General features: G+C 46.2%; 1 protein-coding gene across 2 annotated transcripts in view; it reads left to right on the top strand.

Moving 5' to 3' along the window:
• Positions 1–14,253, top strand: part of ndufaf2 (NADH:ubiquinone oxidoreductase complex assembly factor 2) — a 71,528-nt gene extending 57,275 nt beyond the window's left edge. The window contains exons 2-4 of one of the 2 annotated variants that reach the window (XM_084330875.1): positions 4,934–5,019; positions 6,690–6,730; positions 11,895–14,253. In XM_084330875.1, coding sequence (XP_084187001.1) covers positions 4,934–5,019; positions 6,690–6,730; positions 11,895–12,143 — 376 coding nt within the window. In that variant the 3' untranslated portion in view covers positions 12,144–14,253. Of the gene's footprint in view, positions 1–4,929; positions 5,020–6,689; positions 6,731–11,894 lie in introns of both variants that reach the window. The other variant, XM_084330874.1, reaches the window with a different exon arrangement.
• The last annotated feature ends 82 nt before the right edge of the window (positions 14,254–14,335 follow it).

Raw genomic sequence — 14,335 nt, 5'->3', positions numbered from 1 at the left:
TTTCCTCCCAGGGAGACGTATTCTGTTCTGTCGGAGAGGTAGGATTGGAACCAGTTGAGGGTGGAGTCAAGAGAGTCCAATGGAGAGTAGACGGTTGAGGAGGATTTGATGGTCAATGGTGTCGAAGGCTGCGGTTAGATCAAGCAGGATGAGGAGTGAAGGGGAGCCAGCATCAGCCGCCATCAACAGGTCGTTGGCAGGGGAGGAAACTAACTTTTTGGCTTACCAGCCAACTGGCGAGTATCTGATTTTTTTACCAGCCAAACAGATTTTTTACCAGACAAAAAAAATCGCTAATTGTGATAATTACTTCTTTGTATGTCTTCGTCTAAATAGATTTTCAATCATAGTAAAATAATCACACCGTGTCTCTACTCTTTAAAATATTTATTAGCATAAAACATTAATCTCTACTCTCCACAATATTAGCATAAAACATATTAACATGAAAGAGGTATCTATTCTGGACTGGGTTGGGCTGAACTGGGCAGTGAAAGATGCTGGGTTGGACTGGGTTGGGCAGTGAAAGAAAAAAACCGAAGTATGTTGTGAAGTGTATAGATAGATGTGAAATGTATAGATGTAGCAGTAGTCTATCTGTATGTCATATGTTATGATGAATTGAAAATGGGGGACCCTGATGTAAACAAGACGAAAGTCTTTCTCTGGGCTGCATCCCCTTAACTCTTGTGTGTATTGAGCCGTACTGTATTGTACCCATTCTGCAATCTGTTAATAAAGTTTTCAATCAAGTTAACTTTGAACCTCGGTTGTCAAGCCTCGTCAATGTTGTGTATGCATCTGGGTAGGCACACTGTGCCTTTAAGACAGCACGGTGGTCTTACGACAGTGCTGTGAAGTACCGTCAAGTGTTGTGGTAACGTCAGTTGGGTTGGTGTGCTGTTGTGCACAGTGCACTGGTTGAGCTTAGCTAGCCCCTTTCGTGACTGCGATGTGCAAGCCAGGGGCTTTTGAGCATGAAATAAAATGTCTAACCTTACGTCGTAGTCCGGTGCTTTTTTGGAAACATTATAGTCATAACAGATACACCTAGCTGGCTGCTTTGAGCACACGGGGCTAACGTTAAAACGCTAACTAGAAGCTAACCACTGTATACAGTTCCAGTAGACTAACATTACACCTCTGTGATTTAAATGTGTCCTTAGTAACTTATACTCGAGGGTTGTGCTAGGGTTGGATGCAGTTCCCCGTTGGTCAGTCTGTCTGTTTTCCATCTTCTGCTGTGTTTAATGTTATCCGTTTGAGAGTGCTCCTGATGGCTAGCCTAGTAACGCAGGACTTTTATCATTATATGTCCGCGGGTTGGCCAGTACTGCGCGAACTTTTATTAAACATTATATGTCCGCGGGTGGTCTTGTGCAGTGCTCTCGTGGCACTGTCAACTAAAGCGAGCACTCAGAAGACGCGCACCGTTTGCCAGTGCAGTGATTGCAGATTTTATTTTTATTTTTTTATATATATACTCGCCAGACTGGCGAGTGGTCTTCATGAATCACTCGCCAAACGTAAAAAATACTTGCATTTGGCGAGTAAAGTGGCCTAATTTCCTCCCCTGGTCGTTGGTGACCCTGACGAGTGCTGTTTCAGTGCTGTGGGTGGTGCGGAAGCCAGACTGGAACTTCTCTGCGATATTATTGCGTTGGAGATGGTCCTGCAGCTATGCAGCTGCTGCTTTTTCCAGGACCTTTGAAAGGAAGGGGAGGTTTGAGATGGGTCTGTAGTTTGCAAGGACTGCCGGGTCCGAGGCGGGTTTTCTGAGGAGGGGTGTGATGATGGCAGTTTTTAGTGCGGAGGGAACATGGCCAGACTGGAGGGAAAGGTTTATGATTTTGGTGATAAGGGACTTATGGCACAAATGTTTGATTTGTTATTAGCATGACAAATGCAGAGAAACAAAAGAAATACATTGCAATGATAATGAAAGTAACATTAAAGGGGCTATGTATTATAAATGTCATTTTTCAGTCTCTAGCATTGTATTATAGTAATAGGAGTTCGTATCAATGTGTTTTAGGGTCTAAATACCATATTGGCGGATTGCTCAGATTCAGCCCAGCCCCTTTCGTCGTCTAGTAAATCAGGTCATATATTTTTTGAACGGCCAATACGCGTCATATGGCCGCTGGGTAGCGCACAGTGATGCGATTGGCTCTGTGGTTGGAGCTAATGCCCGCCCCCATTCTACCTAGACTGACTGTACACAGCGAAACCATTTCCTCATACTCGAGAGGGAGAGAAAGGAAGAGAGAGGGAGAGAGATAGAGAGCACTTGGGGGGGGGGGGGGGGGGGGGGACCTGCAGCGCGCCACACACACGCAAACGGGAGATTAAAAAAAAAAAACCATTTCCTCATACTCGAGAGGGAGAGAAAGGAAGAGAGAGGGAGAGAGATAGAGAGCACTTGGGGGGGGGGGGGGGGGACCTGCAGCGCGCCACACACGCAAACGGGAGATTGAAAGAAAGAAGAAAAAAAAACCACAAGCTGCCGACGGACTGTCTTTTTTTTCTCTCTCTCTCTCTCTCTCCCACCCCCTCCCTCTCTCGCTCTCTCTCTCTCTCTCTCTCTCTCTCTCTTCCCTCCCCTCCCCTCCCTCCCTCCCTCTACCAGTGCAGACTGTGTGGCACTGTCACTCAAAGTGCTTATGGGCGGAGCCAGGCCATAACAGCCTGATTTCTTGAGGCTGAAAAATGATGGTTTTGAGTACTTGATTAGAAATATAAAACAATGCATTTTTTTGAAAAAAACCTTACAAATGTCTTCAATAGACCAACAGGAATTGTGTAAAGTTGCCCAAATAGTGCTAGGAATAGCAATACATAGCCCCTTTAAGTTATTATTATCACATCACACTGTACATTATCATATGAACGCACTCACTCTCTGCCCCGTCCCCCCTCTGTCTCCCACACCTCCGTCTTCCTGTCATTGTGCCAGAGCCCGACTTGTTTAATCAGCAGATTCAACCAAAATAATTGGCAGTGGCCTTGCTGCAAGCAAGCACCGTGCTGTATACAGATAGAGGAGGGAGGGAGGGAGGGGAGCGCTTAATATTCCACCCAGCTCATCCCTCCCCTGCTCCCTGTGATATCTGACCTCTTTTGTCTCCCCGCTTGGCTTGACGTTGATTTGGAGGGCATTGTTAGCCGGCGCGCCGCGATTGGACGAGGCTGTGAGCGAGGGGGGGCCGTGGTTGGCTGGTTTAAGGGGGCCCGATTTGCATAAAGGCTTAGCCCAGATTTGGACTCGCTCACGGAGATCTGAGCAGAGAGAGGGCCCCGAGGGCCACGAGGTAATCATCCACAGCCTGTCACCGCACTGTCATCCCTCTGTGTGTGTGTGTGTGTGTGTGCGTGTGTGTCTGCTGTGTGTGTGTGTGCGCGCCAAGTGCATGTTTCTTTGTGTACGTTTGTTTCCCTCTGTTTTGTATGCATCATTGTTAGGCATCTCTCTCTCTGTCTCTTCTCTCTCTCCACCTCTCTCCATCTCTCTCTCTCTCTCTCCATCTATCTCTGTTTCTCCTCTCTCTCACTCTTGCTCTCTCTCTATCTGTCTCTTCTCTCTCTCCACCTCTCTCTCCATCTCTCTCTGTATCTCCTCTCTCTCTCACTCTTGCTCTCTCTCTATCTGTCTCTTCTCTCTCTCTGTCTCTCCTCCCTCTCTCTCTCACCACCTCTCTATCTCTCTCTCTCTCTGTCTCTCTCAATTCAAATGGCTTTATTGGCATGACGTAACATGTACATGTTGCCAAAGCAAATGATTAATATTAACATAAACATTGATTACAAAACAGATATCAATGTCAAAGTGCATACAAATATCATCAAAACATCAAATATTACGGCATAAACATGTCAGGTGACTGTCACTTACTGTCCCTCAGTCTATGGCAGGCAGCAACATAGACTGCTGCTAGCTCACAGCTTGTTGAGTCCTCCCCTAGTAGGACTGCTAGTTTTTCTGTATCTGGTAGTGTAAGAAAACCTTTCGTTATTAATAAAAAAATATATATAATGCGTTTCTCTAATATATTTATATTTTTCGCATTTGGTGAGGACGTGCAACTCAGTTTCAGGCTCACTCAGGATGCAATGACAGCACAGCCTTTGCTCTGCAGGAAGCCAGGTTTTCCTGTGCCTCCCCTTTTCAATAGCAAGGCTGTGCTCACTCAGTCTGTATTTTGTCAAGGTTCTTTTTAGTTGTTGATCAGTCACCATGCTCAAATAATCTGCTATGGTGTACTGTCGATTTAGAGCCAGATAGCACTGCATTTTGCTCTGTGCTTTTGTTTGCGTTTTCCAATAGGTGATGTAGTTTTGTTTTAGCTGTGTAGTAATTTGATTTATTCTGATTGGTGATGTGTTCTGTTCCTGAGGTGTGTTAAGAGAGCAGGTTTGTGGACTCAGCCTCAGGACCAGCTGGGTAAGGGGGTTCCTGATGCTCCTCAGCTCTTGGCACTGCAGGGCTTGATAATGGTACGAGAGGGGGTCACTTTGTTTTAGGTGTGTCCAAAAGTTAATTGCTCTTTTTTGTATTTTTACTAGTATTAGTGGGTAACGGCCTAATTCTGCCCTGCATGCATTGTTTGTAGTTTTCCTCTGGTCTCTCTCTATCTCTGTCTCTTCTCTCTCTCTCCATCTATCTCTGTCTCTCTCTCTCCATATATCTCTCTCTCTCTTCTCTCTCTCACTCTTGCTCTCTCTATCTCTGTGTCTTCTCTCTCCATCTCTCTCTCCACCTCTCTCTCTTGCTCTCTCTATCTCTGTCTCTCCTCTCTCTCTATCTCTCTCTCTCTCTCTGTGTCTCTCTGTTCTCTTCTCTCAGGCAAGATGGTCTGTGCCAGGAGGCTGGTGGTGGCAGGGGTAGGGTTAGGGTTAACTCTCTCTCTCTCTCTCTCTCTCCCCCTGCAGGCAGGATGGTGCGTGCCAGGAGGCTGGTGGAGGCAGTCAACCCGACAGAATATGAGTATGTGGAAGGCAGCATTCCGTCAGAGTGGGATGGTGAGTAACGGGTAACGACCACCACCGCTAACATGGCTACTGTCTTCCTACCATATCACCACAACCACCACCGCTAACATGGCTACTGTCTTCCTACCATATCACCACAACCACCACCGCTAACATGGCTACTGTCTTCCTACCATATCACCATAACCACCACCGCTAACATGGCTACGGTCTTCCTATCATATCACCATAACCACCACCGCTAACATGGCTACTGTCTTCCTACCATATCACCATAACCACCACCGCTAACATGGCTACGGTCTTCCTACCATATCACCATAACCACCACCGCTAACATGGCTACTGTCTTCCTACCATATCACCACAACCACCACCGCTAACATGGCTACTGTCTTCCTACCATATCACCATAACCACCACCGCTAACATGGTTATTGTCTTCCTACCATATCACCATAACCACCACCGCTAACATGGTTATTGTCTTCTTACCATATCACCATAACCACCACCGCTAACATGGCTACTGTCTTCCTACCATATCAGCGTTTATAGTAGAATTGACGTATAAGGCTATTACTCAGCCTTTCGGGAATTACCCCAGACCACGCTATAACCATACTTATATTCACCATGGTATAACACGGGAAGATATGGATGAAGAAATTCATTATTTTTAACATATTGAACGATAGATAGGTGATGTCAAATGGGCCATAGTATTGTATCCATAGCTATAATATAGAATATAGTTATAGCTCTACAAACAAGGTGACGCACTCCTATCTTTTAAAGCGTGGCAGTGCTAGAACGGGGCCCGTCTAATCCCCGGCGGTCAATGAGTTAAAGCCTGTTCCTGCTTCTCCCGGCCCTCATGCATTTATCAGGATGCAAATAAGAACGGGATGAAAGAGCCCCCCCGATTCCATGTACTCGCTGGAGCAAGAGTTAGCTAATCTTCTCTCTCTCTCCTTCTCTCTCTCCCTCTCCTTCTCTCTCTATCATCTCTCTCTCTATCTCTATCCTCTCTCTCTCTCTCTCCTTCTCCTCCTTCTCCCTTCTTCTCTCTCTCTCTCCTTCTCTCCTCTCTCCTTCTCTCCTTCTCGCTCTCTCTCTCTCTATCTCTTCTCTCTCTCTCTCCTTCCCTCTCTCTCTCTGCTCTCTCTCTCTGGCTCCCTTTAACCTGATCCACTGGTGTATTCTCTGCTCAGCCAAAACACTGAATCTTAAAACAGAAACTGGAGAGAAATAGTTGTAGCTACTGGGGGGTTAGGGTTATGGTGGGGGGGGGGGGGAGTACGAAAGAGGGACAGGGGGATTGACAGAGGGTGATGGGAGAGTGTGTGTAGTTTTAAATTCAAATATCAGAGGAGAAAGAACTTTACTTTCTTGTCTTCCGAGACATGGTAACCGCTGGTAACCGGTTGCTAGCGCCCACTGCAGAGACGGAACTGTTTGTAGTTATTATCCTGTGTATAGCGTATGTGTTGTGTTGTGTTGTTTTGGTACACTGTCTAGCTGGAGATACTGCATCAAGAGCAGTAGCGCAGGTTACTCTGTAGTTCCATGGAGCTCTCCTGCAGTTCACAGCAAACAGCCTGGTGCTGCAATCACAGCAACCTTGAAATCTTGACTGCAGGTTGTGTTTGTGTGGGTGTTCTGACTCTCTCTCTCTCTCTCTCTCCTTCCTCATCCAGCTTGGATCCGAGGCAGAAGGAAGCAGCCCCCCTCCATCGAGGTACACCCCCCTCCCCCTCCGAGCCCCCCTGCTGTGGTGATGGTGGGGCTCTGGGGGACCGCGTAGAGGAGAGGGAAGGGGAGGGAGAGGAGAGGGAAGACGAGAGAGAGAGGGAGGGAGGGAGAGGAGAGGGAAGAAGAGAGAGGGAGAGGGAGAGAGAGGGATGGAGGGAGACTGATAGAAAGAAAAGCTTTGATATATTTCCTCACAGTTTCCAACAGAACTTTGGGGGACAGGTGTTAAAATAAACTGCAGCTGATGTTGATGGTGAGAACAGACAGACAGACAGACAGACAGAGATGGAGGGAGAGAGCAGACAGAAACAAGGGCTCACTGACATCATGTCCTAGTTTACTTTCTCTTTCTCTAGCTAAGCATCTCTGACTGTTTTCCTTGTAGAAGAACTATGGCGTACTGTATATAACCAGGGGTGTAAAGTACTTGAGTAATTGTACTTCGTTACAATACTTAAGTACTGTTTTTGGGGATTTGTACTTTACTCAAGTACATTTCAGACAAAAAAAACGTACTTTTTACTCCTTACATTTAAAATGCAGACCTACAAAGTACAAATCTCGCAGGTCCAACCATTTTAATTAGTATATTTATTTCTCTGGCCAAACTAACGTTAACGTTATTAATCCTGCGACCGCGCTTTATTTAAAAACAGCCAATCAAATCCCCATCAATGGAAAATGAACCCATGCTGATTGGTCCTTGTGCAAGACTAGAAAGCGGGGATCAATGTCAATCAATGTATCCCTCCCTCACTATCCCTCCCTCTTTCTCACTATCCCTCCCTCTCTCTCTCTCTCTCTCTCTCACTATCTATCCCTCTCTCCCTCTCTCTCCCCGCCAGTGGCCAGTGCCACCCCTTCCCTGTGTTTGCCAGAACATTCTATTCCAATGTTCTGCCTCCTGTCTGCCCAGTAGCGTTGCTGGACAGCTGGACAGCAGTGATGTGGCCCTGCCTCGAGCCTGGACATGACTCCATCTCTCGTTCCACAGCAGCCTCTCTTCTCCCTCCCTCCCTCTCTTCTCGCTCCAAGCCCACACAAATTGATTGGATTAAATCCTGTCATTAACAGGCTGGAAAAGCGTCCAGAGTATGTTTGTCTCCGTCCCCAAAGCAGAGCTTTTTTGGCCATGGCTCCCCTCTCCTTTCCAGGCCTTTTCAGCTCTGCCAGCACCCAGCAGCAATACACCCTAGTGCTCCCTGGCTCTCTGCCTCCTCCCTCTCTGCCTCCCTCCCTCTCTCTCTGCCTCCCTCCCTCTCTCTCTCCCTCCCTCTCTCTCTCTCCCTCCCTCTCTGCCTCCCTCTCTCTTCCTCCCTCCCTCCCTCTCTGGCTCCCTCCCTCTCTCCCCCCCTCCCTCTCTGGCTCCCTCTCTCCCTCCCTCCCTCCCTCCCTCCCTCTCTCTCTCCCTTCCTCTCTCCCTCCCTCCTCCCTCTCTCTCTCCCTCCTCCCTCCCTCCCTCCCTCCGCTAAAGAGAGGTGAACATCTCTGGTCTCCAGCAGTAGCCATTCCACCAGTGTGTTTGGTTTTGGTTTGTAATTATTTCCCCTGGAGTCAGAATGACTTGCTTTGCATTCCTCCTCCTGTCCCGGGTTAGGGTTAAACAGGGTAGGTTATTGTTAGGGGTTAAACAGGGTAGGTTAGTGTTAGGGGTTAAACAGGGTAGGTTAGTGTTAGGGGTTAAACAGGGTAGGTTAGTGTTAGGGGTTAAACAGGGTAGATTGACATCCCAGCGACGCCCTGCAGCAGGCCCCTAACTTCAATGCTTTTCAGGGCCACTGGAAGCTTGTTCCACTCCAATGCCGCAGAATATAAAAAAGTATTCGTGCCCATTGAGTTGAATTTTGGAAGTATAAAATCTGTACCTAATGGAATATGAATGATTGTCACGGAAGCGATTGAAGTAATTGGATAGATATTTCGGACCTGTATTTTTTACTTGTGTGTAAGACCTAATTTGATGTGAATTACCCTTTTATTGACCGGAAGCCAGTTTAGTTGCCTAAAGAAAGTTGGCCCTAGGTGAGTGCGTGGAGGTAGCTTAACACTTTGAGTGCCAGGGACGCGTTTTGTCGTTAGTTCATGCCGCCAGTTGAGTTCCACCAACGCTATAGCGTTTGTTTGTCGTATTTTTTTTTTATTCGCGATTTGAATTCATATTTCATCAATCGAGCCTCACGCTAGTGCAGCAACCGCTCTCTGAGCTCCATTGGGAAAATACCGCCCCCTATCGTCTCTCCCTGTGTAACTGCACCCCATTCGTTTAGACTGATGGGGGGGGGGGGGGGGGGGGCAGCCTCCTCATGTTACTTTTCCGACGAGGCATCTGAAGAGACCCAAGTTGATCCCCTGCCCGGATAACGCGTGGAATATATATTTACAGTACCCAATGCTGAATCAATAAACACGATCGATATTTGGAATGGCGATCAGGAATTGGAATAATCTTTTTGGATAACATCTGATCTGAGGTAAGGAATCTATTTTACCAGTCTTGGGATAATCAGAGCTATTTTCACCTATATATCAGTGTGTGCCATATGTGTGTGTGTGGCTGTGAGTGTGTGCTCGCTGATCAGGAAATAAGTAAGGGATAATGTATAGCTACGAGGTCATTGTCACAAAATAATTGACCGACACGGAGTTTAGAATACCGAGGCGCCTCGCCGAGGTGTTCTAAACATCAGTGAAGGTCAATTATTTTGCGACAATGACCGAGTATAGCTATACATTATCCCGCTTATTACATGGCTAACTTACTAACAATATACCTAATTCATTTTACACCATCGACAAGATGAGATCAAATGCAGACGCAGTTCTGTTCTGTCGCTCCACGCTGTCATCGCCGGCAGGTGTGTCTGATTGGCTGCACTGATGCAGTGTGTGTCAGTGGGCTTGATTGCTCAGCTGCGAACAGCGGTCATTATTGCTCGGCAGAGGTTTGTTATCGAGTAATAACGGACCTCTGACGAGCGCTATTGACCAATCAAGCATTTCGGCAAATGTTAAAACGCCATGTAATAAGAGAATATATTTTTGAGATCGCTTCTCTAGCGTGCGTAAGTACACATATACTATCGATAATCTAGTGTTTATTTGAAAACGATTAATAAATAGGCCGAAAAATGACAAAACATTGTGTATGCCAGAATATTCCAGTAAATGCCGTTTATCACGGAATCTTTATATTTTCCTGAAAAATGAGGGCTTTTCAAAATGTTATAAAACTGAAATGAACCGATAAAAAAAAAAAAATCTGTCTCGACAATGTTGACTGCAAACAAGTCATTGATAAACGACGGGCAGATTAGACACATAATTTAAGACAGAGATTATGCGTTCACAACGCTATCATTGAAGTGCGTGCTGGCATTCAACGGCGGTAAGGCGCACCGCATCGCCGGTAATCAAAGTGTTAAGGACGACTCTCATTAATTTGTTTTGAGCTGTCTGAAGTTTGTTTTTCAGGACATGTGGAGTGCCACTAAACCAGGAGGTGGCAGCATAGTCAAAATGATGAACTAATGCGCCCGCTAGCATTTTGAGTGTTGCCTTGTCAAGTAGTTCCCTTTTTCTAGCCAGGAATTTAGTTTTCTGGCAGATTTTACTGTGGGCTTTTTTAGCCATGTCCTCTCCTGTAAGATGTTTGTCAAGTATGCAGCCCAGATAAACTACAGCATCCGTGGTTGTTATTTGCTTCTCAATTTCTTTACTAAACTTCGATCCAAACAGGATGGCCTCTGTTTTCCCTAGATGAAGAGACAGTTTATTATCTGACAGCCATGTCCGTACATTTAATAGCTCCTCACTAAGGGTCCTCTCCTATGTACTCTACTGTGGCACACGCCATTACAATATGAACTTATAATACACCTATTGTCACTTTTACTTGTTTTTATTATTTCTGGCATTGCTTTTATTCTATAGTAATAATATAATAAACTTTCTTTGTATTATTCTATCTATTTTATGCTCATTGTCTCATCTATTCTACTGCTGTGAAGCACTTTGGGCTGCAAAAGGTGCTACAGGGGGCGACAGTGGCTCAGGAGGTAGAGCGGAGGTAGAGTGGCCGTCTGGTAATCAGAAGCTTCCCGGTTCGATTCCCGCTCCTCCCAGGCAGCATGTCCATGAGGTGGCAGAGAGGTGGATGAGAAGGAAGCTGGCTGCTATCCTGGAGAACCCCTCCCACCCCCTCTACGACGAGCTAGTCAAGATGAGAAGCACGTTCAGTCACAGACTCATACCCTCCCGACACTCCACTAACCGCCTCAGCCAGTCCTTCATACACATAAGGTGCGGTATGCATAAGGTAGTGTTATTGTCCTTTTAGGTTCCTAGTTAGTTGGATGTCTGGCAGCAGTCCCTGCACACTGTTGTGGAGCCTGATGGCCGCTGGTATGAAGGACTGGCCGAGGCGGTTGGGGGGGGGGGGGGGTGGTGTATGAGTCTGTGACTGAACATGCTTCTCATCTTGACTAGCTCGTCGTAGAGGGGGTGGGAGGGATTCTCCAGGATGGCAGCCAACTTCCTTCTCATCCACCTCTCTGCCATCACCTCTAGTCTGACCAGCTCGACTCCCACCACGGAGCATATTTCAGTTAGTTAGTTAATTATATTGATTTGTTATATTGTTTACACTGCTTGTTTTTACTACCTGTACCCCCCCCCCCCCCCCCCCCATGCTGCTATGATGCCTGAATTTCCCCAAGGGGATCAATAAAGGAATATCTTATCTTATGTCTGTGTCCTTGAGCAAGACACTTAACCCCTAATTGCTCCTGATGAGCAGGTTGGCACCTTGCATGGTCGCCTCTGCCGTCAGTGTGTGAATGAACGGGTAAAATGTGAGAGAACAAGAAATTGTAAAGCGCTTTGGATAAAAGCTGCTATATAAATGCACCGTTTACCTTAACCCTTTCACTGCCACACGACAGAAGGTTAACCCTTTACTATCACACAACCGACGGCGATGCTCCATCATTAGCTCCGTGGTTGTGTGATAGTAAAGGGCTAACCTTCTGTATTGTCACAGTGAAAGGGTTAACCGGCTGTCGTGTGGCAGTGAAAGGGTTAACTATACAAATAAAGTTTATTATTATTATTATTATGATTTATACTGACGACACGATGTTGTGCGTTCACAGGAGCTGTTGCAGAACGAGCGCTCCAGGGAGCTCATGAAGACCAAGGCGCGGGCGGTGGACCAGCGCGACCTGGAGCTGCAGGCGCAGGAGGTCAGCGACGGCCTGCTGTCGGCCGCCTCCTCGCAGACCCAGGTCAAAGGTCACGCCGCCGCCACCAGCTTCGGCAAGGAGCAGATCAGCGAGGAGCCCAGCAGCACCGCCAACACCTTCCAGCCCGGATCCTGGATGCCCGGCGCGGTCAAGAAATAAAGGAATGCACGTGCACTAGGGCTGTACCGAATGTCTTTTCTTTTACATTCAAAGCTTCTATTGAAGTTTGCGAATGAAGCTTCAAATGTCCGTCGTCATATTTTAATCATAAGAAAAACGAAAAAAATCCTCAGACAAAACCCTCAATTTGAATAAAGTGATTCATCTGATTAAATTAGTATATTTTTTTTTTATTAAATCAACTTTCTTTAATGAATATAACTAGTCAGTTTCATCAACATAAATAATCCAATAAGGGCACGGTTGGTACGAAAGTGATGGTGACGTCTTGATGGAGCGCCAAGCGGATGCAGATATAAATGTTTTATTTAAATTTTTATGACAAGTCATACTATAATATTAGTGTAGCATAATCTTTATCTGCAACTGTGAAGAAAAACCCCATTGGTTTAAACAGAATGAATACACATTAAAAAAAGAAATTTCGAATGTTGATTTAGAATTTGAATGTCAATGTTATGAATGAAGCTTCGAACTATTCGGTACAGCCCTACAACACACTAACTTCCCCCCCGCTCACCTACACACTAAAGGTGCTCCCATAGTCGAGTGGACTGTACACTGACTGGACTCTGCGGAGGTCCACTGGACTCTTTGAGCTTTCATAGTCGAGCGGATCTCCGCGGACCAATTTCCTACATGTCTCGCGCCAGCAGCGTTTTGTGACACCAAGTGGGCGCCGCGGACGTCCGCGCGTCAGAAAATAGGAGCTTCGCACTTGGACTCTGCTTTGAGCCCGCGGGAGTCTGCTCCGTGTACGGTCCGCTCGACTATGGGAAGGGCTTAACACTTCCCCCCGCTCACCTACACACCACACTGTACACACACTTCCCAGCGCTCACCTACACACAACACACTGTACACACTTCCCAGCGCTCACCTACACACAACACTGTACAACACACTTCTCCTGCCGTCCTCATGGCCACTTGGAAGCTGAATGGACTCAGGTGTTTCCACTTACAAAACAATATGAGAGGAATGTGGAGGGGAAGGTAATAATAATGCAGGAGGAATGTCTCGCACTGGACATGGCTGTAGGTATCGGCGGTCGGGGGGTTTGTGTTTGATATGAGGCTGTAGGTATCGGCGGTCGGGGGGTTTGTATTTGATATGAGGCTGTAGGTATCGGCGGTCGGGGGGTTTGTGTTTGATATGAGGCTGTAGGTATCGGCGGTCGGGGGGTTTGTGTTTGATGAGGCATAAGGCCGCCTTCACGTGGGATATTTCATTAAAATGAGACTGATGCAACTCAGTTATAATTAGTATCCATACCGTTAAAGAGTCTACCTACTGGGTTTATTAGATCAGAGCATAATGCATTTCAAGTTCAAATCATACCATTAAGAAGTCGCCCAGATGATGTCCATGTATGTATATTGTACTGAAGTAGTACTTAAAGGGATTGTTCAGATTTGTATTTATTTTTTGGACATAAATGATAATCTAGCCGCATGATATGTGAACATAGTAATACACTGGCTTCTTCAAGAAACAAAATGGTAAAAAGAGAATATGGAGTTGTATTCTGTTGTGGATGGTTTAAAATATTTTGTTCTAAACCATCAGTGGCTCAGGAGGTCGAGCAGTCTGGTAATAAGAAGGTTCTCGGTTCAATTCCCACTCCTCCTGGGCAGCGTGTCGAAGTGTCCTTGAGCAAGACGCTTAACTCCTATTTGCTCCTGATGAGCAGGTTGACTCCTTGCGCGTGCGAGTGAATGTGAGGAACAATATTGTGAAGCGTTCTGGATAAAAGCTGCTATGCACCATTTACCATGTTGTGTGGCTTAGAATCTCTTTAACCCTTTCGCTGCGACAATACACAGGTTAACACTTTCACTGCCACATGACAACAGGTTAACCCTTTACTATCACACTACCGACGGTTAACCTTCTGTAGTGTGGCAGTGAAAGGGTTAACCTGCTGTTGTGTCGCAGTGAAAGGGTTAACCGTGTCAGACCACTTTATGTCCAGGAAATCCAAACTATCCCAAGGAAATATTTTACTGAATTCTGTAGATAATCAATGGCAAAATACATCAGCTATAATGCAGAAGAAACTTATAAAAATAAAGATATGTTGTGTGTATTTCCGTTGTCCAGTAGTTTGTGAATCACACCTTAATACACCCGCACTACAAGAGGACACTCCACACAATCTGAAACAAATC

The sequence above is a fragment of the Notolepis coatsorum genome (genome assembly GCF_963971535.1).
Source record: "Notolepis coatsorum genome assembly, chromosome: 15".
Lineage (NCBI taxonomy): Eukaryota > Metazoa > Chordata > Actinopteri > Aulopiformes > Paralepididae > Notolepis > Notolepis coatsorum.
The sequence above is the reverse complement of the archived record's forward strand: the minus strand, read 5'-3'. Positions and strand labels throughout refer to the sequence as shown.